Source organism: Haemaphysalis longicornis, unplaced genomic scaffold (assembly GCF_048455015.1).
Source record: "Haemaphysalis longicornis isolate Haplotype H1 unplaced genomic scaffold, Haemaphysalis longicornis Haplotype H1 scaffold_10, whole genome shotgun sequence".
Lineage (NCBI taxonomy): Eukaryota > Metazoa > Arthropoda > Arachnida > Ixodida > Ixodidae > Haemaphysalis > Haemaphysalis longicornis.
The window spans coordinates 69,544,624-69,571,526 of NW_027526204.1; the positions used below are offsets into that span (position 1 = coordinate 69,544,624).

The following is a 26,903-nucleotide window of genomic DNA, read 5'->3' on the forward strand; positions in this document are numbered from 1 at the left end:
CTCCTATACTAAAGCTCATACCTGCCTGGTTTTCCAACTTGTCCGGGATACTCCCGAATTTTGATAGTTTTTGTACGATTGTACGACCGAAACAAATATTTCCTGGCACACACCCGTGTCTGGTCAAATCTTTCTCCCACTGTGGCCACATTGTACTGGAGCTACCTGACAATGCAATCAAATGCTACACCAACTGATGTTATCAGTGAATGGCTTAAAAAGCACAGTCGGCCATGCACTTAGGTTTAACTGTTCAGTACCACAAAAACACTGAGTTTGAGAGGCAGTTCAGCATATTGAAGGAAAATTGCACCCAGTTCCGAGCATTCTTGTCTGACACAACCCTCACCCACGTTCTTTTGGCAAAGTGTCGCAGCAGCAAACATTGTTATGCTCAACAGTATTCCCAGGACTTCCTGAAAAGGGCATCTGCCACGTCGAAGACTTAGCGACTGACCAGTGGGGTAGCTTGTGAGTAGTATGGATTAAACAGTTCAGGTCTTGCGATGTTGTAACTAAATTAAAAAGGCATGTAAGTTATCCCATTCTGTTTCCCCTACATATTTTATTCTTTACCCCTCCCTCCCACCTCCTTGGTCACATCTCCATAATGCCATCGTGGTAAACCTGATATGTATGAAAACTGCAAATTTGCATTTAAGGATATGCCTGTGCAAACATACCATTGCTGCCCTTCAAGTTCTTGTATGGGTGTGTCGACACCTTACTGCATTTGTAGGGAGGGGAAAGAGGCAGCGTATATGAGGTGCCATTTTAATAAGACAGCAAAAATTGGGAATTAGTGGCAGAATCTACCAACAGCAATTTATCTCTTACAGTTGCAAGAACTGGCTGCAGTTACAGCTGATTTGCCAAGGGCTTGAAACACTGCAATACTGTTTAAACTTGTCTAAATTCAAGTATTGCGTTTCAGTGGTATACATGGCTTGTGTGATGATGACTTCAGTTTCTAATGCCACAGGTTAACCTATTGGAGAATGAATCTGGTACCTCTTCATGTTGTCCCTTTTGTTTTTGCTTAGAAAGTCATCGTCTGTGGCCACAACCCAGTTGTCTTAGTTCGTGACATAGGGAACAGGCCTAGGAGGTTGGTTCTGATCATTTCTTGGGTGTTCAACAGTCAATGGGATGCACAAGAATTGGTGGAGCGTTTTGCCATAGGCAGTTCCTGGCTGCAATGAAGGTAGTAACATAGGATGTAAGGTAAGGCCACTAGTAGTTCGGTTTGGTTTCTCATTTATGGTTTGGATCAGCAGCTATGACTTCCCAAGATATACGTATTCGGCGACTGTTTCCAAGACCTCATTGCCTACCTGGAAGTGATGTACCTTGGCGTGCCGATTCGACATTACCTTGGACTTTTTCGTGTTTATTTTTAAGCCTGAAATCATACTTGCTGAGCACAATTGGCAAAGCATGTGCTGCAGAACAGAACAATGTAATCTGCAAACCGTAGGTGGCTGAGATATTCCCCATTAATTCTCACCCCGGTTTTCCTCCACCTAAGCTTTCTGAACACACCCTCCAGACAGGCTGTAAATAATTGTGGTGAATATGTATGCCCTTGCCGGACCCCCTTTTGCATAGTAAATTTGCGAGTTCTGTGATGGAGCCATATTGTTCCCGTACATCCATCGTATATATCATTGAATAGCGCAATGTATGTCACGCCGGCGCCGTGATTACATAACGCATTTATTACAGCTGAAATAGCCACTAAGTCAAATGCTTTTTCATAATCTGAATACATGATAATGCAGTGTATAGTGCACAGCGGTGAATTAAACTCTGAGCACTTTTCGATTACCTGGTTGATAGCGTGAATATGATCTAAAATTGAGAAACCTTTCCTGAAACGGGCCTTTTCGCGTGGCTGTTGAAAGTCCAAAGCCGCACTGATGCGGTTAATTACCTAGTAAACAATTTGTAGGTAATCGAGAGGAGGCTGATGGGTCTGTAATTTTTAAGCTCTTTGGCATCACCTTTTTGATGTAGGAGAACTACATTCGCATTTTTCCACTCCTTTGGCACCCTTAGAGAGCTCAAGCACTGCGAGAATAGGCTGCAAGCTTCGTTTGGACAACGCGGCCTCCGAGGCACAATATATCGGACGTAATGCCATCATCTTCTGCAGCTTTGCCTTTCTTCATTGCATGTAGCGCCATTGCTACCTCGTGTTGTAACTGGTGGAATGGGTTCCACATCCATTACGGAAAAACGTGTGTCTGAGGCAGGGATACAAGTGAATGGGTTTCTGTGGAATTCCTCAGCTATTTTTAGTATAGCATCGATATTGTTTGGTATGTGACCACAGGTGTCCTGGAGTGCATACATTGTATCTTTGCCAATGGTGAGCTTCCTTCTAGCCGCTTTCAAACTCTATCTGTGTTTTAATGTTGCTTCAATTTTTGCAACATTGAATGAAAGCACGGATGTTGGCAGTCTTGCTTTTTTGTTGATCAATTTGAAGAGCTCTGCCATTTCTATTTGATCTCGCAGAGTGTGGACTAACGTTTTCCAGTGCTGATCAATAAGGTCCTTAGTTTTCTGTGATAACTTGGATTCAAATGCGGGCTGTTTTTCTCCAATGGCTAGTGCTGACTCCATGACCACATGTGAAATGATAATTGAGAGTCCACATAATTGGTGTCATTAGACAACACAAAGTATTTGTTTTCAAGTAACAGTTGGAATTCGTCCACTTTCCGTCCCACGGAGGGCAGGTTAGGCGTCTTCCGTTTTAGCATCTTTAATCTCCCATTTTAATTCCAGACTGTTACAACTTCTAAACATTCTATGATCACTTGTTTTAATCCGGCCAATCACCTGTACATCATGAACCATGCGGAGAGTGCCAGTTAGAATGAAGTCAATTTCGTTTTTAGTTTCGCCATTGGGACATTTCGAAGTCGCATTTTCTATTGTCTTTTTCAGGAGAACGTATACATAATGCGCAGATTATTCCTCTCGGCAGATGATACGAGCATGTCTCCGCGGTTGTTTCAAGAAACTAGGCCAAATTTCCCTACCGCATGCTCCCCTATCTGTTGTGGACCTATCCTTGCATTGAAATTACCCATAATGGCTCTATACAGAGTTTTTGCTTGTCTAAATGCTAGTTCAATGTTTTCGTAAAATACGTCCACAGCGTCATCATCGTAAGTGGATGTAGGCACATAGACCTGCACCATATGCAACAGGTGCTTCTCATTGAGCCTAACGAGAGAAGCTACACGCAGATCAATACTGTGAAATTCTACTACATTTCCTGCTATAACCCTATGAACCAGAAACCCTACACCTAAGTGATCTGTTTCAGAATGCCCATGATAACAAAATATCACCAGTAGGAAGCACCACAAATCCCTCTCCAGCCCTTGTTACCTGGCTTAATTAACCTTACTATATCCCGTCGAATATCGGATAACTCATGTAAAAGGACTGATAAGCTAGCTTTGCTCGAAAGACTCCCAGCATTAAATGTACAAATATATAGTTCCCACTGGTGGCCTACCCAGACCCAGAGATTCTTAGCACCTTCTGCTGTATTGCTTGCCTTTCCGCCGCCTTGGGTAGGGGCAATGCAGCTGCTGGGGACTGAAGGCTGATAGTGTGGTTGTGAAATTATTAAGAGTTTCTCGGCAAATATACTCAACCAGTGTTGCCCAATCATTGTCTGGTGTGGAAATGCTGTTTGTGTCCCAGGCAGCCCACCTAGTATTGTTCAACATACCTAGTACAGCCTCCCATGGTATTCGGCGATTGTTATGACCAGACCAGGCAGCATTCCGGACCTGGGGAATGTAATGGAGGGTGGTTGCCGAGCATCAGTATGCCCAGAAGTTTTAACACGCTCCATTGATGCACGTAAGCTGTAACATCTACAAAGCAGCACTTTGTTGGGTCTAACGTATTTCCTTTCTTTTTTTTTTCCAACACTCCCTCACTCTCTGTTTGAAAATGTGCATTACGTACCCTCTGCATGTCCTGAGGAGGACGGGCAGCAGAAATCGTCTGCAGGCGTAGGGCAGCAATCGCTCATGCAACTGCATGTAGGAGCAGCATAGCACGTCTCTGCCGTATGCCCTTACGAGATCAGAGACCTTCAGCGAACTGTTTTCCAGGCCCCTTGCGCCTCAATGCTGCAGGAACTGTGGGTGGGGTTACCAGAGGACTAAGTAATGGCAGAAGAACTGCTTTAATTTGAGCAGTTTGTTTCTTGCGTTATTGCTATGCAATGTTGCTTAACCTTGTGTCTTGTATTGCCTGCCTAGGTGTTCTTCCGGTGACAGCCTGGTAATCCAAATTGATGGAAAGCTTCCTTGCCTGTCCTGTCAGCCATGCAACCACCAGACCACGCATCTGGAAGGATGTACCAGGAAAACACCCCGTATTGGCACTGCTTGCAAGAAAGCCTTCCATGGTAAACACTGCCTGGATAACCATATGGGAGTGCACACCAGCGACAGGCCCTACACCTGCAATGTCTGTCAGAAGAGCTTCACTAAACGAGATAGCCTTGTTACTCATGAAAGATTGCACTCTTGTGAGAGGCCCCATGTGTGTGGTATCTGTCAAAAGAGCTTTACTAAAAAAGCCTACCTGGTTGCTCACAAAAGACTGCACTCAGGCGAAAGGCCCTATGCGTGTAGCTTCTGTGAGAAAAGTTTTGCTTCAAGTGGCACCCTGTTTACTCACAAAAGACTTCACTCTGCTGAGAGGCCCTATTTGTGCAGCGTTTGTCAGCAGAGCTTTGCTCACAAAAGTAACCTTGTTCGGCATGAAAGATTGCACTCTGCTGAGAAGCCCTACAAGTGTAGCATGTGCTCGAAGAGCTTTACTCAAAAAGGGAACCTCGTTGCTCATGAAAGGTTGCACTCTGGTGAGAGGCCCTATGTGTGTGGCATTTGTCAGCGGAGTTTTACAAAAAAAAGTTACCTGGTTAGTCATGAAAGAATGCATTCTGGAGACAGGCCTTATCAGTGTGATATCTGTCAGCAGAGCTTCACTCAAAAAGTCCACTTGGTTACCCATAAGCGATTGCACTCTGGTGAGAGACCCTACTTGTGTAGCATCTGTCAGAAGAGCTTTGTTAGTAGGGGAAGCCTGGTTGCTCACGAAAAATCGCACTCTGGTGAAAAGCCCTATGTGTGTAGTATTTGTCAGCGGAATTTTCCTTACAAAACCAGCCTGGTAAGGCATGAAAGATCACACTCTGGCAAGAGTCCCTATGTGTGTACCATGTGTCAAAAAACCTTTGCTAATAGTGGAAACCTGGCTGCTCACTTAAGATTGCACTCTGACGAGAGGCCATATGCATGTAGAATTTGTCCGCAGAGTTTTACCGAAAGAGCCACTTTGAGTAGGCATGAAAGATTGCACTCTCCCAAGAGACCGTACGTGTGTAGCATTTGTCAGCAGAACTTTAAACAAAAAAACAGCCTGGTTAGGCATGAAAGATTACACTCTGGTGAGAGGTCGTATGTGTGTAGCTTTTGTCATCACAGTTTTAAACAAAAAGCCAGCCTGGTCAGACATGAAAAATCACACTCTGGCGAAAAGCCCCATGTGTGTAGTGTCTGTCAGAAAAGCTTTAGTCAGAAAACCAGCCTGGTTAGGCATGAAAGATCGCACTCTGGTGAGAGGCCTTATATGTGTAGCATCTGTCAGCAGACCTTTTTTCAAAAATCCCACATGGTTATTCATGAAAGATCACACTCTGGCGAGAGACCATATGCATGCACCAACTGTCATAAGAGTTTTACTGAAAGAAGGTACCTGGTAAATCATGAAAGACTGCACTCAAGCAACAAGCCCTAGTACGTGGCAAGCCAGATCTACTAAACAAGCCATTTATTAACCCTTACCTACCGAGTATTCAAAATATGATTTCAGAAAAACTGATTTTTTTATTTGCCTAACCCTTTCTACGTATCTTGAAATAACCGAAAAAAATTAGTAAAATGCACTGTTACTACGATACTTGCAAAATATTTGTTTAAATATGAAGAGAACATCAGGTTCACTGCCCTGCACCTTGAAGACTTTCAAGTCTTCAGTTCCTTCAGTGCAGAAAATGTCTCTTCGAAATTTAAAACAAAAGCACAGTGACAAGTGAGGTACATGCTTTTGGCAGTGATCAGATTTCTAGATAGAAGACTTCGTATGGTGAATTTCGAAGCATGGAATAGTGCACAATGCTGCTCCACAGTTCTTGCACGAGGTGTCTGTGAAGATTGGCATTTGGAGAATTGCTATTTTCAACCAATACATAGGAATTTCTGGTTTTTGAACTATCCCCTGCAGAATAATTATTGCCAGAAACACATTTAGTTTTTCCGTCAACTCCTTCCAAGTCTCTTGGCTAAAGGTGTGCCAAGCGAGAAACTGTTCAGTGTAGTGGTTGATTTTGCTGACAATCAAACCGCCTATTTCATTGGTTATAAACATTTCAAGATGCCGCTTACAATTTCTGTCCTCTGTCATGGGTATATTAATGCCAGTCTTGGCCATGAAAACAAACCTTAGAGGTGCCGGTGGCAGTTTGTTTACACCTATCTGCGTCCTCTCCCGAGTTGAGACGCTGTCGTCCAAATCCGATGATTATGGGAAGATTTGCTGCTCTGTGTCGTTGTTTCCACCTTTAGATGAGAATTGAGGTTCTTCACTGTCTGAGTCCTAGGAAACTTCCGCAAACACGCTTTTTCTTTTTTCTGGAGCGCAGTCAATGCAGGCACATACATGCGTGCACAGAGGAGGATGCCATTTTTAAATCCCTATTGCCAGCATCGAAGAGTTGCTCAACCAAATTCGATACAATGGGAGCTTTGACCGCGTTTTTGAAATTTTCAGTGCACCGTCATTGAAGTCAATTTAAACCAAAAATATTTTAGGGTACTTTGACTGCAGTAGCGCGCAAGCGCTTGTTTCGGTTTGGAGGAGTGTAGCTTCTCTTCACTGGGAGCAGGACAACTCGTAGGGACGAGCTCAGCTAGCATGCAGTAAGCAAAAGGTTAATGCTGAAACGCAGTTTGAGAAGAAGCTTATATAAGCAGCAGTTCTCAAAAATCTTTGTTATGATAATATGCATGGGTCAATGTTTTGTCACACTGGTCACACAGTTTTATACTAGTTTGATGCCGACAGATTTTTATGAAAGTTATGGTATACATACCATATGATCATACCATACCATTTGGTCATACACCATATGAGCATGTAATAATTGGGTACGCACCTGTTAGGCACTTTGCTAACTGGCGTCAAGTAAATGCTAACACGGCACAATTGCATACATAGACATCCCACAAGACTGTGAAAAGGAGGATTGGTGCTCAATTATGTCCTCAACTTTTCAACACATAAAAATAATGTCATCTAAGAGCACTCAAAAAAGTACGAAATGCAACATACTGCATTTTGAACATGAACGTGCACGTGCAAACGGCTAATGAAGATTGTTCTCGAAACTGAAACTGAAACAAAAGGTGGCCATTACCGGTGGCCAGATGTGACGCAGGTAATGGCACGGAAGCGGGCACGCCAGTACCGGCGGCCGCTCACAGCAGCCTCTGAATTCGCATGGTAGCGTCATGTATCGCATTGTTATTTCCACAGAAGAACTCCCACTAATGTTTGTCCAGGTTAATAAAGTTAGGTGCTATCCTGACGTCACATTGCCATCAACCGAGATGAAGTAGACTCTCCGAAAGTTATTTTTGCATCAGCATACCTGCCAGAGTAGCCATCCTCGGCATTGCCACTGAAAAAATGATTCCAGATTTAAAAAGCTACTTGCTCGTTCGGCATTGAAAAACAGCTTTGGTTAACTGGCGCCTTGGCTATCATATCGCTTTTTTTTGAAGGAATCAAGCCGTGCATGGGCGGAGATCAATCACAAGCTATGTTTACTAGGTCATTACATGCAAGCAGCTTTGTGAATATTGGCCCAGTATTTTTTGCCTCACTACACATCGAAAATCAAATTGTAAAATTGGTCTGAAACCATATGTCAGCTTCCACAACTATAGGTGATGCTGTAAAACACGAAAAAGGGTGCCTATCTACCGCTGTTTTCTGCTTTCACCAGATAAATGCATGCAGTTGATAACATTTTACTTAGTCAGTTAAATCTTATCCTGCATACTTCATTTCAGGATTGAAAAAAAAATGTAGTTCATCATTTAGAAGAGCAGCAGTCCCGCGAGCGCACAGTTCGTGAAGACAATGGCCGATCTTTTTGTGGATGTATTTGTTACCAGGAGCAAGGCTCATTTTCGTTCACTTAGCGAGCGAGGCAAAATTCGCACAAATATTTACACCCGCACGTAGAACAATGTTAAATTAGGCCATCAAACTTTTGAAGGGGTCTAAGAGTTGCATGGAGGTGGCATTGGGCCAGCCCAAAAATGTGAATATTGGATGCAAAGTAAATGGGAACAAGAATTTCTAAAAGATCCCTTTTGTCTGTGACAGATGCAATAGAAATGCAAACGTGGAGGAAAGTGCACGTTTGGCGCTATTTTTTGGATTAAAAAGATTATTTGCTAGTTAAAAAAATGTGGTTGATCCTTTTTTCATAGGAATCGGTAAAACACGAAAGTGAAATGTGCCTTCACAGAAGCATTTGAATGTTTATTGTGCATTGGTATGAACTTGCACATCACTATTTATATTTCGTCAGTATGGCACCATTGGAAGCATCAACCTTAGACACTGGATTACACATGCTGGAGCACTATGTAAATCCGACTGAAACCCCAGGTGCTTGCAAACCGTGCGAATGAAACGAAGTGGGTTGTCAGCAAATCGTTTGGTTAAGTCGCGGTACACTACAGTGAAAGGAGCATGGTTTGCAGGTCGGCAGCAGTCTTGTGGGTGTGCTTGGCGAGCAACGTCTTGCTGGCTGGTTGCTTAGGCAAAGGTGCAACCACATTGGTCCTGCTCCGTGGCGTGCATGCCCGACACTTGCGTTGTGACGAGCTCAGCTTGTGGAATGCGGTGGCGGAGTTACACAAGCTGAGCGGCGTTCCACATAGGTGGCAGACAGGTAAACACAGCAGCTTCCACTGCTACACGCTGGCCTATCGACGTGCCAACTATAGGTGCTCATTAGCATCACAACGCACTACTTCGCCTCACCTCTCCTAGACGGCAGCACCATCTAAATGGACCAGTTGGAAAGACATAAAGCGCGTTCCTACAGCTGCCCGGGCATGACTTCAAGGCTCAGTCGGTAGAGAATTTCACACCTCTCATTGCGGCCAGAGTGATGTGGGCTCGAAACTTAGCGCTGCCGCACCAATCGAAATTTTTCTAATCAGTGATGTCATTTCCATGACGGATACGATGTCGCTAAGGTTTGTGTACCATGGGATAAAACGCTTTTGTGTTAAAAGTTTTTTGGACTCTAGAACCATCGCAAGCATGCGAATAAACTTCTAATCTCCTTTATTGCATTGTCGAATATAGCTACCTTCAACAAAAAATGTCGAATATTGCTACCTATGCGGCTAGTTTTAAACATGTGATGCCGACAGTGGTAGAGCGCGATGCTGTAGCAGAGAAACTCCCAGAAAATGCATCCCTGCATTTGGCAGAGCACCGTGCAAGCCGTCGGAGAAGTGCAAGCTACATGGGACAGGTCCTTTTTTGTCACAGGCCGCTCTCCACCAGGTGCAAACGTCTGCTCAGAGCTACTTTGAACGACGGTACCCAGGGTGCTTCTTGCTTGCGAGGCTTATGATTTCAGTATTGTGATTTCAAGAGCACTAACTAGTTATTTGGATAAAATTTGGGGAAAGAAAAATTTGAGCGCATTTGGCCTTTAGGAGCAGTGTGATGTGGGCGGCCTTGTGGCAACGGTTGTGCACACAAACCTCGTGGCTTTCCGATTCCCTTCTTCGTTAAGCTTCTGTTCCCATTTTTGCTATTTTCCTACATTTCCCTCCCTTTCCACATACGTCCCCGCGGTCACTGTTACATGGTTACATCCCGTTGCTGTTTTCTTTCTTGTTTGCGCGAGTGTTTTCATCCTTGCCTCCTTAGTGCAGCCCATTTTTTAAGGGTGACAGAAAGAGCTGCCTTCACGGGCCTCTTAAGTTTATTTAATAGAATTGCAACCACTTACTGCGCACAATCCGTGAAGAAGGTACTTCCACTGCCGAAACTGTTGGCAAATAAAATCCTTGGTGGTGTTTTCCAGTGTTTGCAACCAATTGTTTGCCTGCATATATAATGTATAGCAGGGGGCAGAATTTTATCTTTGCCACAATCTATTAATGAAATATTCCAGTGATGAAAGGCCATTTGCTTGCAGTGTCAAAAAAGTTAATGGTCACTTAACATCACAAGACTGCATTTTCACAGAACGTCCCATTTGGGCTGTGTTAGAAAAGCATTGCGCAGAAAGCAACTTTAGTAGCACCACAGCAGATCACTGTGCACTGACAAAATGATAGTGAAGTTTGCACGCTGGCGTCAAATTGCACTGGAAAATGAATAATCAGAATTGCACACTGGCATGTGTGTTCATGTATGTTTGTGTAATAAACGGATGGCTTGTGCCAGTCATCGAAATTTCAAATTTTTTCTCGCTTAGTAATGAACAAGTCACTTATTTCAATGCAAGAAATATTTGTAAGTACCTGATGATATGTGTCGTAAAGATACATTGCAGTTATATATCAGGTTATAAAGAGTTCTTCCATGTGTGCTGGGTACTGCACCTGTTATCATGCTATTTTAACTAATGTTCTTCACTGCAGTAAGGTGTGACCTTTCAACTGCAATGGTGTGCAGGTGAGAGTGATTAGACGGGACTTTGTGCAAAAACTTCAGTCAGGATAAAATATACCGGGTAGTGCCTCGGAAATAAAATTTTCTTTTCTGGGTGCGGCCACCTAACATGATGCAGTAAAACATTGTTATATCAAGCCTAAATATAATGGAATCTCTGATGTAATAAAGTTACAAAAAGATAAGTAACAATACCCCTGGCAACCTTCTATACTTAAAGGACCCCGGCAACGCTTTTTACTGGTACTTTTTTCACCCTACATAGGTTCTTCGGGTCGTTTAGATACAGACACAAAAGGAATTATCCGGAAAAGTGATGAAATAAGAAAGTTATTCTATATTTATGTCTACAAATGCAAGCAACTGCGACACTGCCTACGTCAAAGCCAAAGCCTCGGATAATGACGACGAAACGAGGGGACCCCAGAAACCCTGCGACTGGCTGAGCGTGCGATTTTTGTACTTGATGTCATTGTGGCGACCTAATGCGCCTAAGTACTTTTTTAGGTCGCATTTTTTCTACAAAGCAAGCATAAAAGTTAACCGCGTATAATAACAAGGGCAGACACTACTGCCGCTTTGAGCGCTCTTTTCAAGCCATGTACGATGAGCCGCTTTCTATGTGGGTCATTCCACACCAAACGTCCCAGAGAGTTCGCTCAACCATCTCCGATTACACTATAGAAATTTATGGTTGATCACTTCGATACACTATTCATTCTCCTAGCCGATTTTTGGAGGGAAATAAATTTTTCTGTCTTTTATAGCCATTTGAAAATCGTGGTTGTGACGAAAACCTACGTTGAGAAAAAAAATTTCTAGAAATAATAAATAATATACGGAGCGCAGTGAAATGATTTCAAATGATAGAAAAAGAAGCACAGTCCCTTGCTACAATGCATTGGCAGTTGCTGGTGTGTTAAAATGGGCTTTGTGGCGAAGCCAAGTGGCATTTCAGAACATTTTTAGATTTTTTACAGCTATTGACACTTAACAAACGATTCAGCTGCATAAATTGTTTATATTGGTGGCGGTAAGTGCAGAAGAAAAATATGGGAGCCAAGAAGCGGGTAGTTTCAGAGCGATAAAGACATGAACTTTGAAAATTTTGCAAGATCATCTATGTTGAGACGCTTATTTTAAATACAGTCTTGGGCTCATTTGAAAGGGTGTACAAAGGGGAATTGTTTCAGAAAGTTCAATAGGAGAAATTTTTTTGTTTTAAGCGAGAAACTAATTTTTATATAAAGCACCGACCAAGGGCTCAGACGGCAGGCCTTAAGTCCGCTTCACTGCAACGGCCCTTCTTGCACGGCAGCGAAGAGGTGGGGCGACAGTGCAGGTTGCGTGCGTTTTGAGCTTTCACGTGACTAGCTGCTCTAAACGAGTGCGGCTGACAGGTGCTGCATATCTGAAGGGCGTCATCGGCAGAAGATTATAGTTGGTGCTCCTAAATGAACTCCGAGACGCTGCATTCATGGAGGTGATACAGGTGTAGCAGGGGATCGGCTGCTGGTTCGGTTCTAGTGCATTTAGAGTCAGCAGTTTCCATCCTGGTCGCCGACGTGAGTTCTTGGCCAATTTGAAAGTCTCAGTGGCGGAGTAAGACATGAGCCCAGCATTGACAGTTGTTAGCAATTATGGTACCAAGTGGTGAAAGGTGCGCGTACCTTTCAAAGAAATTGCCAACACGAACATTTTTTTCCCCTTAACCATTTCTTCTGGCACCCAGGCCAGGGATACACCTTTAGTGTTGATTTCCACCCATGTAAAAAAACTGACGGTGTGTAATTATTTGTCCCTGGTATGGTCTCTCAAGACTGGCCCTGGCAGCCTATGGTGGCGCACTAGTGTCGCCGTGCCGTCCCACGCGATGCTGCCCATGTCAGCAGACCCTGGAAACCTGTTTCTGCTGAGAACGGCCGTTTTGCTCGCTCAGAGCAAATGAAACCGAGACCCATTTTTGCCGTTCCGCTGAGCGCAAAGACCAATGAGGGATGGCGGGTGTGAGGACGGGCTGGTGACGTGTCACGTCAGCCTGTTTCCCCTTCTCCACTGACGCTTCAGCAAGCGCCCACTGTCTCGGCGAGAATACATTTCGCTTGAAAAAGCAAGGGGAGATCTCGGTAGACATTGCGCGGGCATTATTGGTTAACCACATGACCGCAACCACGGCAAGTTGGTGTGACCTTCACCAGCGGCACCATGCCGCTAGTGTGCACATAGCTTTACGATGCCGCCAACCCCGTCGAAAGCACTCTTTCCATGTGATTTTGCAAAAATGTTCCACTCAGCCAATAAATTGACTCATTTTCGTGGCAGCACGAATTTGGACCATTTTTCTTGTTCTTGTACGGGGATGATGCCCCATCGGAAATAGTAGTAAATTTTTCTGTCAGCAGGAAATTCTTGTTTACGAAGTTTTCATGCCTTCGCTTGAACTCTAGCCACGGCCGCTGTACTGTGGTCAAGACAGTCCTAAATGAAGGCAAGCAATTTTACCCAGAGGCCCCGCGAATTCTGAACGATGGTTTGCCATGATTGGGTGTATCATAACTTGCATGTACACCTGCAGTTGTGTGATTGTGGGGCGTCTTTCTCTCATTCTCTGCTGGTTTTTACCTATCGCAGGAACTTTGCTTGCTGTTTGTTTGCTTATTAAGTGGTGCATTTGAGATCTTCTACAGTGCCTAAAAACTGTTCCGAAAATTTGTAAGAAGTTAAGACTATGCTGGCTAGTGTGCAGCGAACACCTGTAATCCAGTTTCTAAAGGGGGAATCCTCATGACGTCCATATCTAGAGTGCTCTCCAAAACGCTCAGAAGGACATCTTTGGCGGGGCACGCCGGACAGTGGCTGCACAGCTAGTCTATGTCGTCAATGTTGCATTCCATTGCTGACATCAGTTTTTCTGTAGTTTGCCTGAAGCCTGCGGCATAGGTTTGAGGTTTTGGTGCTCTATGCACACGCAAACTGTGTCTGTGCCACTTGGGCCGGAAAACTCTGTGCCGCGGGCGCGGAACTGTGAACAAAGAGAACCCACACTTCGTAAAGCACGTTTTATTTTCTCACTCCTCGTACAGTTCTCTCAGGTTTAGCAAGAGCAATCGCTTTTGGTGAACGCGTATTACGTCTTTTGCTCCTGGCAGACAGTACAAAACGGGATCGTCCTTATAAAATCTCTTACTGAAATTTTCGCTTCTTTGCTGATGGGGTGCCTTGCTTTTATCTTGGCTGTGCTAATAACCTGGCCCTTGCTTCTAATCCACATAGCTTCGCACGCCCAGTGGCGTCCGAACTATTTTTTGACTGGGGGTGCCAATCGCACCATAGACATCATCATCATTTATTTTAGTTTTTTTTAGGACTCATGCATGCGCAGTATTGCAGATGACTAGACAAAATAAATACGCCCAACTGCCAACATAACACCAAATGAAACACAATCAAATATTTATCCAACATCCCAGATGCTGGTAAGCACTCGAAACACCACTTATGCTGTGTTCAGACTACTGACGTAACAAGCATATTGTGAGCTATGGACGTAAAAAAACGGGCTGAGGCGTCAAATGACGTCATTATTTAAAGTTATTATGACAGTTGCGACAATAGTCTGAACCTGACAACAGTCTGAACAAGACAAAGGTAGCAGGCACAATTCCGTACATTTTATTTATTAATGTACAAAAAGCACTGCACACTTTACAAATATATGAAAACAGTAACAAATTTGACAGGGTTAGATAAACTGCCAGATCATCTTTCCACATGCCTTCTGACCGCGAACATACATCTGCACTTTCATGCCCCCAAAAGAAAGCTTACACAACGAATACTTACAAAGAAAACGAGCGAAATACAAAGATCAGTTGAAATAAAGTTATGCTGTTTAAAAATGTATGCGAGATGAATTTGTAATGTTATGGTTTGCTTCAAGATTTGGAGACTGAAGCGTGTTTTTCATATCATTCGAATACCGAGTATGAAAGACGACTCATATGTTCCAAATATAATTAGTTCTCATCATCAGTTCTTCCAGAGAAACCTTTCCTGCCGTGCGGTGAATATCAGAGTGACTCATTAATATTTCGTAATATTACACTACAAACTGACTTGCCAAGTGCGACAAATAATTAAAAAGGCGGGGAAAATATAGGTATTTCGCGCACAGTTTTTTTATTTTAGCGATACTCTATTTACTTACCAAACGTCTTGGAGCTTAACAATTAGACTTATTCTACAGTTCGAGCATGCACGGCTCAGTTACGTTTCAAGGGGTCAATACTGCAGCACGGTGCGCCAAATGTAGATTTTCTTTCCGCGGTTCGTCCAACAAACGTCTGAATTAAAGAGTCTAAGCCCAAAGTTGCCCTCAGAGACCCATGCACGTGCAATAGGAGTAGATAAGTCAACCTTTCATATGACGTGCTTCGAAAGCAAGTTTTCACACGTAGTCCACTGAAGGATCGTTCGGATGACGCTAGACGACCGTGAGAATGAAAACCATAAGTCTCAAAACCTCATCAAAAATTAGCTTCACGTTGTGAGCTTGATTCTGCAGCAATACATGAACGTTTTGGATAAAGTCACACTCGCTGTTCACAAGTGACGGCAGCATTGGCAATTGTGCAGCAAGCCGGGAGATTTCAAAATCTGAGGAGTGGAGCCCCAGCTCCTTCTGCAAGATTGCGGCAGAGGGAGGCTTTCCCTGGCCGCATCAGTCACGATTCCTTCTAGGCGAACTGGCTGGTCAAGTCTAGGCGGCTTAAATCTCCTGTGAATTTTCGCCGTCAGAGTATCGAGCAGTTCAAAGAAATCCTTCCTCAGTGCCTGTTCTAATTCTAACGACGCTATTGAATCTGGACGCCCTGTGGATTTCAGTCTCTTTGGCGGCCTTCTTTCCCTCGTTTCGGAAGGGTATTTGAGGTTGAGCTTGTTTGCTTTGGCTGACGCACAAAGAAAAATCTCATCAAAGGCATCATCGCTCCGCAGATTTGTCAGCATTGACTGGAGTACATCAGCCGACTTACTTGCTGCAGCGGCAGAACAACTGGAGCTCTGAAGTGCCCGGGCGAGTTCCTCGCGCGGACAGAAGACCTTGATTGAAGCAATCAAATAAAACATCGTCTCAAACCCGTAGCAGTCGTTTTAAATAGCCCTGGAACGCTTATTCGTCTCGAATAGCCTTCTATTGAAGGATCTCAATGAGAGTGATCTGCACCTGACCATAATTTTCCAAGAACCTCGACATGGCCTTCACACGTACGGTCCAAAACGGGTTGGGCAGAGAGGCAATAGCTGCTTCACCGGCATGTCTATCTCGCATTCTGATGGGCACGGAGCTGACACAATACCAGTGTACGCTGACTTTCTCTTTGCAGAATTCAGGATAATTCGGGGCTTAAGCTAGGGGATGCTGTACAATGGGCGCACGTGCGTGCTGGGTGGCTAACGCACGGCGTTAGCTAGACATGCAACGGCAAAAAAAAACTGTGATGATCGCAGGGTTCGGTGGTGGGAACCACGAGACGTATACGCAAGATCAATGACGACAGAGGCCACAACACGAAGGTGAAGCGGGTAGAGGCAATATATTGCCTCTACCCGCTTCACCTTCGTGTTGTGGCCTCTGTCGTCATTGATCTTGCGTATACGTCTCGTGGTTCCCACCACCGAACCCTGCGATCATCACAATTGGCGTCCGCGACAGGACCTCTTCAATAACATCTCGAAGAGGTCACGAGGCTTGTCCAAGAGGCGTGGTGACAGAGGACCGACATGGAGGTGGAGCCTGTTCCTACAAGAATATTCATTCACCGTGCAATACATAAAAGGTGCGGATAATGTTGGAGCAGACTTCATGAGCCGAGTGTAATGCCGGAAATCTGTGCTTGCTCCCTTATTGTTTTGGTGACATTTACGCAAGTAGCCCTTTAAGTGTACATAGCGTTTTCTTTTCTTCTTCTTCTCCCTCATCACCGCACCTCGAACACCGGGGACACTGAAAGTGTGTGTGGCTCCGCCCCCCCTACAACTTTCCAAAGCCGGGGGTAGTGTAATGGAGCCGCCAATCCCCGAAGGGGTATGCTTGAAATTGGAGGACAGTAATGCCCCGGTGCGCGAGCGCGTGAGCGGATGGAACGCGACGGGGACCACCATCGGTCGGCATAAGCTCGGTGTGTGCTTGGACAGCACCGAACGTGATCTACACCCACCCGACGGCGCCCGTGCTACCGCGCCGGGACGTCGCCAGTGAAAGCCGCATTACGGGGGCCGTGCCGTAGCGCCGGTCGCTCGTACCCGCTACCACACCGGGCACCCGTGCCTTGCGCCGGGGAGTCTGGTCGTCAATCAGGCGGGGCCGCCATCGGTTCGAGAGGACCACCCGTCGGAGCCGCCGCCCCTGCCTGCCTCTCTTGGGCCTCCGGGTGAGAGGTCCGTGCTACCGCGCCGGGCCGCCTCATGTTCCTGCTGGGCTGCGCCACCGGATCGGGCCACGTGTGGTTCGAGTGACGTGGGGCCAGCCAAAGGGGACCAGCACGTCTGCGACCCTCGACTAGTGTGACTGCGACAATCCATGTGAGCCCAGTCCAGATTGCACGCGTATGTTGGGCGTTCGCTACCCTCGCTGAACTGGGACTTGCGCGGGACTGTTAGGAGGTGCAGGACTGAATCCCGCTTGTTGTTTTTCTCCTTTCTCATTTGCGTTTGCCGCGTTTGTAACGTTTTGGGTTTCTTCCCGTTTTGCCCATGACCCATTTGAGCTGTTTTTGCCGCATAATACATCGCTCCTACGTTTCCCCTTCGTGTTGTGGCCTCTGTCGTCATTGACTCCGTGTGCTCGTCTCGTGGTTCCCACCACCGAACCCTGAGTTCATCACAAAAACACAATTCACTCTCTGGGGAGGCTTACATCTTTACCTTAGGCAACAACAACAAAAAAAACAGCAAGTACGAAAGCTGTAAGTGACATAAGAAACACTCTAGGAGGAGGCATACATCTTAACCTTAGGCGTGGCTATAGAAAACCGTGAGTTCAATGATGGAAAGTCGTGGCAAAGTCGAGTCAGCTTCATCGTGCAGCCGCTTACGCTTTTCGGAGCTCTGGGGTGTGGAGTCTGGTCGGCCTTGGGACTCGCGACGACGAGGCGCTGGTTGTTCCGCCGCGGGTCTACCGGCTGTTAGAGATGAGGGGCCCTTGGGTTGTCTGACTCGTTCAGGCCCGCAGGTCCCGGCTCCGCATAGTTTCGGACTAGAGACTCGAGATGACTGCTTAGCAGGAAACTGTACAGGAGGTTTATTCTACATGATGGCAGTCAAGACAGGCGAACGAGAATAACACAAATACAGTTGTTTAAATAGAGTTCGTATTCCCCAGATCCTTGGCTAGGGAATTTAACTTCACCCAAATTGTCCAATCAGGTGGGCAGTGGACGACACTTGATGTACCACCCACGACATGAGGCGGGGCTGATGCACTCGGTCGATGGAAAGGGTGAATGTCCATGTCATCAATCAAGGGTTGCGCCGGAGTTACACCATTTTGCGCAAGTCTTGATTTTGGAGGCCCCGTGAGAACGGAATTTCAACTCATCTCCCAGCATGTGAAAACGAGTGACCTCCTGCTCTCGCCGACGGTTGGAAACCGAAGAGCTTGGGCACTTGAAACCGCAGCTTCCATTTGGTGGACCTTTCTATCATACGGGTATGAAGGAAAGAAGTGGCCCGCAGCGTCCGGCGAACCAAGGGTAGAAGCCGCCGTTGGCGCCAGCGTTTCTTGCTGCCTCGTGCATCTGGGTGATTCATCCACGCACACCTTGCTCTAGAGCTTGGGAGGAATTTTTCCCAGGCCCGTGTTCGCCGATCCTAACACGGCGGACTCTGCCGCGGCCCTGCCACGTGTCCCCTTCGGAGCAGTGATGAGGAAAGGAAAAAAAAACCTACTCAAAAAGCAGACGGGGTGACTCGGGTGCAGAAACGCGACCAAAACTGGCCGTCCCCTGACGAGGAAGCCGTCACGTCAGTCGCCCGAATGAAAAAATTGGGGGCCTGGCCGGTCGTTTGTGACACTCGGCCATTGGAAGAGTGCGGTGCGCCCGTCACGGGTATACGGAAGCGCCATCCACCGCACCAGTATCAAAAGCAAGCGTGTGCTGCGGCATATTATGCATGGCCACTTGGGGGACCGTCTCATAAATGTCTGGCTGAGGCGCAGCGGGCGCGTGTATAGGCGGGGGTAAGCGCAGGGGGTGGAAGGCGCGATGACCGTGATTTGAAGTGAATTTCGTGTAATAATAAAACAGGAATAAATTAAACAATAAATGATGAATAAATCAACTCGCCTAGGGCCGTCTGGGGCTCATCGTAATTCTGCAGGTGTCCACCGACAGGAAGGAGCCGTGCTCCCCCATTTTTACATAAGGGGGAGGGAGCTATCGCTCCCACTGTTCCAACGCCCCTGCGCGCGCCTGTTGCTTCGAAGCATGCAGTAAAGTCGTCGATCGTTTGCAGAAAAAGTATTCCTCAAGCAAGTTATTCTTACGCTTGTAATTGAAGGACCTCTTTCCGAAATAAATCCCCTTTGTACACCCTTTCAAATGAGCCCGAGCCTGTATTCTTACATGGACCGCCACACAGTGCGATAAGCGTCTCAACATGGACAATTTCTCAAAGTTCATGTTTTTATTGCGCTGAAACTATCTGCTTCACGGCTAATAGTTTTCTTCCGCACTTACCGTCACCAATATAAACAATGTATGCAGCTGCAGTGTCTCTATATAAGTTTCAATAACTGTAAAAAAAGATCTGTAAAAATGGCTCAGAAATGTCACGTTGCTTCACCGCAAAGCCTTTTTTTAAATACACCAGCAACTGTCCATGGATTGTAGCAAGAAAGCGTGGTTCTTTTTCTATCATTTGAAACTGTTTCACTGTGGTCCGTACATTATTTTATTCTGGGGAATTTTTTTCCTCAGCGGAGGTTTTCGTCACCGCCCCGTTTTCAAATGGCTGTAAGAGACAAAAATTTCTACCTTCCATAAATTGGCTAGCATAAGAAATAATGTAGGGAAGTGTTCGACTATGAATTTTTTTAGTGTAATCGGAGACGGTCGAGCGAACCCTCTGGAACGTTTGGCGTGCAATGACCCATGCTCTCAGCATCGCCCGATGTGCGGTGTCTGCGGGTTTCACCAAAATACAAGCCAAATAGTCCGTCGGCGTTCTGTATGACGATGCCTATACTCACCTGATATCAGCGTTCATGCCAGAAGTGGCGTAGTCAGCGAACATCACATAGCAGACGGCAGATTGGTGTTTTCAGTCCGTCTAGACGTGTCGACGTTTGGGGGCGTGCTGAATTTACACTGGGAAGCATCCTTTTGTTCACCTAAAAAATCTGATATTTTTGTGCAAAAGGTGTTACCAGTCCTTCGCGGGCATCGGCGAAATCGCGAATGTGCGATACCTTTTTATGATCGAGTGGAACAAGGAAGCTCTGGCTTAATTTTCTGTAGTATTAGCACGACGAGGCTTATCTGCAAAACAAACGTTATAAGCGCCAGAATTTCTGAAAAACGACAAAAACTACTCACACACACAGAGTTTTAGCAGTCCGTCCGTTCCGTCGCGTACGTAGCTAGCGTGTTGACCGGGACCCGTCTGGGAACTTAGCATTCGTCACAGTAGGGGGATTAGTTTGGCAGGCTTGCCTTCGCCATATTCGCACCTCCTTGCCCTTCTGTGCGCGCAGGCGCAAACCGGTCCTGGTCGACCCGGTAACAACGTAACGAACGGAACGCACGGACTGCTAAAACTCTATTGAAACTCATTGGCGTTCAGACATTATATGCCAAATTTTTGAACGTAACCTTGCTGATAAAATGGTTCCGTGGTTAACGAACTAGGGAATGAACTAGGTGAGTAGTTCGACGCCGCGCAGGCAAGCTTTTTTTTTCCAGTGAGCATCTGACAAGTATTTTTTAAACCAATATATATATATATATATATATATATATATATATATATATATATATATATATATACATATAGTATTACGGCGCAGTTTCTACAAAGGATATTGTCTCCCGGGTTTCTAATGGAAAGGGATTGACCAAGCCCACTGTGGTTTCGTAGAAGAGGAGGTTGAGGTGGTGACTGTGCCGGCCGCTTCCTGATCTGTTCGCTTGGCTCTTCCCGGACCACATTACTGTAAATAAACCCATTCCACCCATCAAGACCGTGTCACGTGGTGGAGGTTCTGGGTAACAACATCCTGGACCCTGTGGACCCAGCGTTTTCTGTCGGAGTAGGCGAATCGCCGGCTTGCCCTTGGACTCGGCTGACATGGCGCCGCGCCAGAATGGTGAAAACTCTTCCCCAGTGGTGGTCAATGGTTGACACCACAAGGAACCACGCTCGTTCTCTGGGAACAATGACAAAGATGTTGAGGAATGGCTCAAACACTACGAAAGGGTGAGCAAATACAATCGCTGGGACACAGCAGCGCAACTAGCCTATGTAGTGGTGTATCTCGTGAAACAGCTTTGACCTGGTTCAAAAACAATGATGCAAAGATCATGACATGGGCGATCTTCGTCGAGGAGCTGAAGAAATCTTGTGGCGACCCTATTTCCCCCTGTAAAAAGGCCGAGCAGACGCTCGCACAGCGACCACAGGTACCGGGTGAAACTTTTACGGCATACATACAAGATGTCCTTAAATTCTGCGCTCTAATAATTCTGCAGCAATAATTAGAAAACTTGTAACTCATAACTAAATTGGCTGATTTCTTTTTTGCCTAAAGCGCGGAAATGGTCGCAGATGGGTGCAGCAAGCACTTCAAAATCACTACACAAGCATTCACTACCACTTCTTTTCCATATTTCTTACAAACTGGCACTGTACACATGTATTCGTAATAAATATTTAAACATTTGCTGAAAATTTACGTTCAAACGGCAAATTATGGTAAGTGTTTTTATTTAAAATATTAGTAATTAGGTTTTTTGTATTTGAGGAAATGTATAATCTGACATAAAATTTCATACTAAAAACAATCCCAAGCTACTTTATTGAAGGTGAAGCTGTCCCGTTTCTCACCTGCAACAAAATTTTGTTTTCTCTGGCAACAGATGACTAACATTACTTATTAAATAAAAAGGCTGGGTGGCAGTGGGCAATTAAACACGGCTGAAAGACAACAAAGCATGTGTGAATGCTCAGTTTTTGTAACGTTCAATCAGAACACACACCTAATAAAGTGTTGGGAGATAAAGTATTTGGCAATTTCATATCCGCAACAAAAACATGTTAGGCTCCTTTATGCAAGGAAAAGATGATGCAAATATAGGGTGGGTGCATTGAAGCTACTTGCTTACGTTTCATGATACCTGTATGGTTTCTTTCACTGATGGTGACCAATCCCAAACATAAGCTAAATTGAATCCTCTGACTCTTGTCTACCATTTGGATATGACACATCACCATATAAAATCCCATCAAGCGTGCATGTTAGAAACAAAAGCACTCTCTTTCTGATCTAAAACCTGGAACTTTAGCATAGTACGAGTTCTTGCACAGCCCATTCTTGTTCCAGTAGCTGGATTGCACTTGCCTGATGAAGGTGAGGCTCCATGGCACCAAGAAAATGTACCATTAAGAATGATGAGAACACTTAAGCACGTGGGAATCTGTTTCACAACCAGTTTGCTAACTTCAGGCCATCTTCCAGATATGAATATCATAAATGACGCATTTGAAGCGCACGAATGTCATTAAAACTAGACATTTTTATAGCACTGAAACAGAAACCTTAACTTGAGATAAGTAATGTACGATGCGATTTAAGCCAAGTCATTTCAGCATGCTTACTTGTGAGCAAATACAGTAGCTGACCATGTTTTTGGACTCCGAAAATTCGGACCTGCTGGACATTCCAGACTTCTCACAGAAACCGGCACTTGTCCCATAGGATTATTGCATGGATATTGTGGACAAAATAAAGCCAGAAGTTCGATTTTCAGGACAACCGTTTCAGTGATAAGACCCGCGGTGCAACTTCAGAACGGCGCCATTTAGAACCCTAAGCCACCTTGCTAGATTACGATTGGATGCGGATTGGTTCAATGCCTGCCGTGGTAACAAACTTTGATCTTGGAGGCCAATATTTTGCATGTGGTTTTCTAAGAGGTTTCTATGGCCTGCAAAACCAGGCCATAGAAACCTCTTAGAAAACCAGGCCCTAGACGACACAGGCACAACAAAAAAAAAACGAGGCAGGGTTGTGAGACACGTGCATATCCCCTAAATTTTAAGCAGTACCCAAGGAGCAATTTCTTCTGGACTTATTTGCCGAACATTTAAAAATGCGTGCTCGTACTTAGTGGATTGACGAACAAAAATGTGACCACATTTACTTTTTCGGCATGTATCTGGTGTGTTTGCACATGCTCAATTCGCAACTGCCACATCTATGGCAGCAGCTCCCACTGATGACAAAGATGACTGCATCAAACATGGGGTTTTTTTAGCAAAGTGCATTCTTTCATGACTAATCAGACAGCGTCTTTCAGTGAAGCTCCTTAACTGTTTCGTTACCGCGGAAAAACGGGAGATTTTGAGTGCTTCCACAAAACGTTTTTTTTCTCTTGAACTACTGGACACACTTAGCCTTGCTATGCATGAAATTGTAGCTTATAGATTGCTCTTCCAAACACAAAGCAACAGTTTTGTTAAAGGTACAATTACTGAGTTTATTCGTCAAGTAATCAGAAAAAAGCCCCCAAGAAAAGTATACGAAAAACACAAATCGGCAATTTTACTCAGACTAAAAATCACTTCAGGAATTTTCAGATATACAAATTGTTCCTACATTCCTTGGCTATGATTCAATATATAAATCAACAGCACACCAGGTTTTCGATTTTTGAGGGCCCATCAACCTAGCGGAACTGATGGCTGTACCACGCCACGAAGGCACTCAAGGGCGAGTGAGTCTGTAAAATGCGCATCCAAGTATGCTCTTCTGTGTTCTCGCACAAAATCCTTATCAGTTCGGTGGTAAAAAACAAGAAAAAAAATCCAGCGCTCTCGAGAAGTGTTGCACCTGAACCCTGCAGCGCTAACTAACACGAGTGCCAGGTTATCTTGAAGGTAATAGCGCGATATGGCGCACTGCATTTGGCAAAATATCCTGGCCGTACGTTGTCGAGACCCTAACAAAAAATCAAAACCACAGTCGTCAGATAAGAAGCACATTTTGTTTATAAATACAGTGCGGAGTCACAACGAAATTACCTGCCAGCGCTTGTTGAAGTGCAAGGCACCTGAGCCGGAGCTTCGTCGTACGAACTAAAATCTGAAGATCCCACATCATTGCTTGTCCCCTCACTGCTGCTGGAATCAGAAAAATCGGCAGCAGGAGCTGCCGAAGTGCTTGCTACAGCAGTCCGACTGTGCGGAGCGTGGCGCGAACTCCACGCCATTTTTTCTCCTGCTCTCCTCTACCTTCGGTTCAAATTTCTCTTGCTGCACCACCATCACAGAAGACACATACACAAACGAAACCGAAATTGAAAAAGAAGTTGCCAATGAACCCACCAGATGGCGATAGTTGTCTGTGGAGTGCGGGGTTTCAGATTTTGCGGGAGATCTGAAATCATCGGACGCCGGCTTCCGATTGCCTAAGGCGCCGTCGTGAGAGTTAAGCAAGCGTTGGACACATTGAGCTCCTCACCAGAGTGCTATCTTTGATGAGTGACCAGGTGACCACTTCGTAACAGCTTTTATTAGGCGACACAACTTACAAGAGCTCCCCAGGGTGCATTTTTCCCGTCTAGTAAAGTGGCTTTCAGTAAACCTTTTTAGACAGCCACTGCAGACAAATGGTCTAGTACTAGTGAGCATTCCTTGAGCCTATCTAGGTCGCTGCCCATAGCAAAGCTCTTTTTACAGATATCACACACGTAGGGTATTACCAGAGTGCAATCTTTCATGCCTAACCAGGCTGAATCTGTGAGTACAGCTTTTCTGACCTACTACATATGCAAAGCCTCGCACCAGAGTGCAGTCTTTCATGAGTATGAGTAACAAGGTGGCTATTGTTAGTAAAGTCTGCCTACAAAAGCTGGACATAAGACCTCAGCAGACATCTGCTTGCAAAACTTTTCTGACATGCTACATTCACAGGGCCTCTCACCAGAGTGGTGTTTGTGAGTAATAATGTTGGACCTGCTTGCAAAGCTCTTGTGACAGATGCTGCTTATGTAGGCCCTCTGACCAGAGTGCAACCTTTAATGAGTAACTAGGTTGCTTATGCAGGGGTGGAACAGGGTCCCTTGGTTTGGGAGCAGGCAAAAGTTCTTTTTGTAGCAGGCTTGGAGCAGCCAGAAAGGCATTTTCGGAGCAGCCAGAATTACCATTTGGAGGATATGTAACACCATTTCACAGCATTATGGTGCCTCCCTAATCTCCATACAGGCCACTGTGCAAGTCCCCTGCCAAGTACCTAATCTACTATTCTCAGGCGTTCTACCATGCACTAGAACCACTCTAAACCAAAAACGCAGTTTTTATACTATATCTGGAGGTTTACAGAATGCGGAGCGATCTACTTTCGGCCCCAGCGAGTGCGTTGCATTATTACCTTTCGAAGGCCAAACCCGTGGAGAGTCCAAAGAGATCAGACAACAGGCCTTGCTTCGTGTTCAGCAAATGGCAGTGTTTATGCGACCCCATGGCGGCATTCCGTAAAACAAGGTGTTTTTTTTGCATTTTTGCTACTAGACAGCAGTTTCAGTGCGTGCAAAGCTGAAAATAGCTTTTTCTTCACTCATCACAGGGATACAAGAGTCTACAAACTTTTGCCGCAGACAACGTACCTAACTAGAGCGTGTCAGAAGACCCAATTAATATTAGACCATCCTCCACTATGCAAAGCGAACCCCAAGGTGAATTGAATTTAATTGAAGTTTAATTGTTCTTTTCTGGCTACAGAAAAACGGGGTGGAGGAGGCAAAGGCCACCAGCATCCCTCCGTTTAGCGAAAGTTCGTGTCAAGTTTCAAATTCATTTCTGTTTCAAGTTCACGGGCGAAAATGAGTAAATACTTCAAAGCAAAAGTGCACTGACTTAAAAAGCGCGGGAAAAGCGTCCAAGACCCTCTTTGTTCAAAAATACATGCAGCAACACAAAGTTGAAGGCAGCAAAGCTAGGATCGCCAAAAATGGGCGACTAAATTCGTGTTCACCTCCAATAAACTATAACATTTGATGGGGATGTTATTATATTTGTGATTAGACACAAAAACATTTTACTTTTAGTCCTTTTTTATTGATTGTGGCGCAGCACCCGACACCGGCAAACACAACCATGCAAATGCAACACACAGAATTTCAAACAGATGGTGCGTAGTGCCTGCTGCCTTATGGCTAAGCCAAAGCCAAGTTCGATAGCTTCTCATAGTCGTCATGAAACCGAAACCATAAACGCATTGATGAAACCGAAAACATGACGTTTCAGCCAAGTTTCCGGGTGCTGGGCATCATGGTGGTCGTATCACGCGGAGGTGGGTCTTTGGGCATTTTTTTTATTTTTAGTGCCAGATAGAAGAAAATTAGCAGCCATGATGAGCGTTTATGCTGATTTCAAATATGTAATTGGTTTCAACGTAGCTTTATTTATGCATGCAATACAATGCCTTAAAATTTATTTTTTAGAGCAATTTTGTTTGATCAAACTCTAAAATAACTTGTATGGATATATAGCCAAAGGTCTGCTTTGCCACGCTAAGCTATTTTTACTCATTTTGAAGACTTTTGCAGTGCTTACAGGAGGTGAACATTTACTATCAACAATTCGTATAGAATTGTCTAAACTTTACTCATTTTTGCAAATAGGTGAGCATAGACAGAGTAATAAAATAGCATCATCTGCTAGATCAATTCAGTACGAATGCAATGGTTCCAGTTTTGTCATCCCAGCCCAAGAGCAACAATACAAAACCCCCGTAAGGCAGAACATGGTCTTGCAAAAAAAAAAAGGAACTGAGAAAAATGCATTTTAAGTTTCAGATAATGGTAACT

The 26,903-nt window shown here is 45.0% G+C and overlaps 1 protein-coding gene across 2 annotated transcripts in view; it reads left to right on the top strand.

Moving 5' to 3' along the window:
* Positions 1 to 26,903, top strand: part of LOC144158689 (uncharacterized) — a 70,457-nt gene that overhangs the window by 30,185 nt on the left and 13,369 nt on the right. Inside the window, exon 5 of one of the 2 annotated variants that reach the window (XM_077689732.1) lies at positions 4,296 to 4,444. In XM_077689732.1, coding sequence (XP_077545858.1) covers positions 4,296 to 4,444 — 149 coding nt within the window. Of the gene's footprint in view, positions 1 to 4,295; positions 10,554 to 26,903 lie in introns of those variants that run through there. The other variant, XM_077689731.1, reaches the window with a different exon arrangement.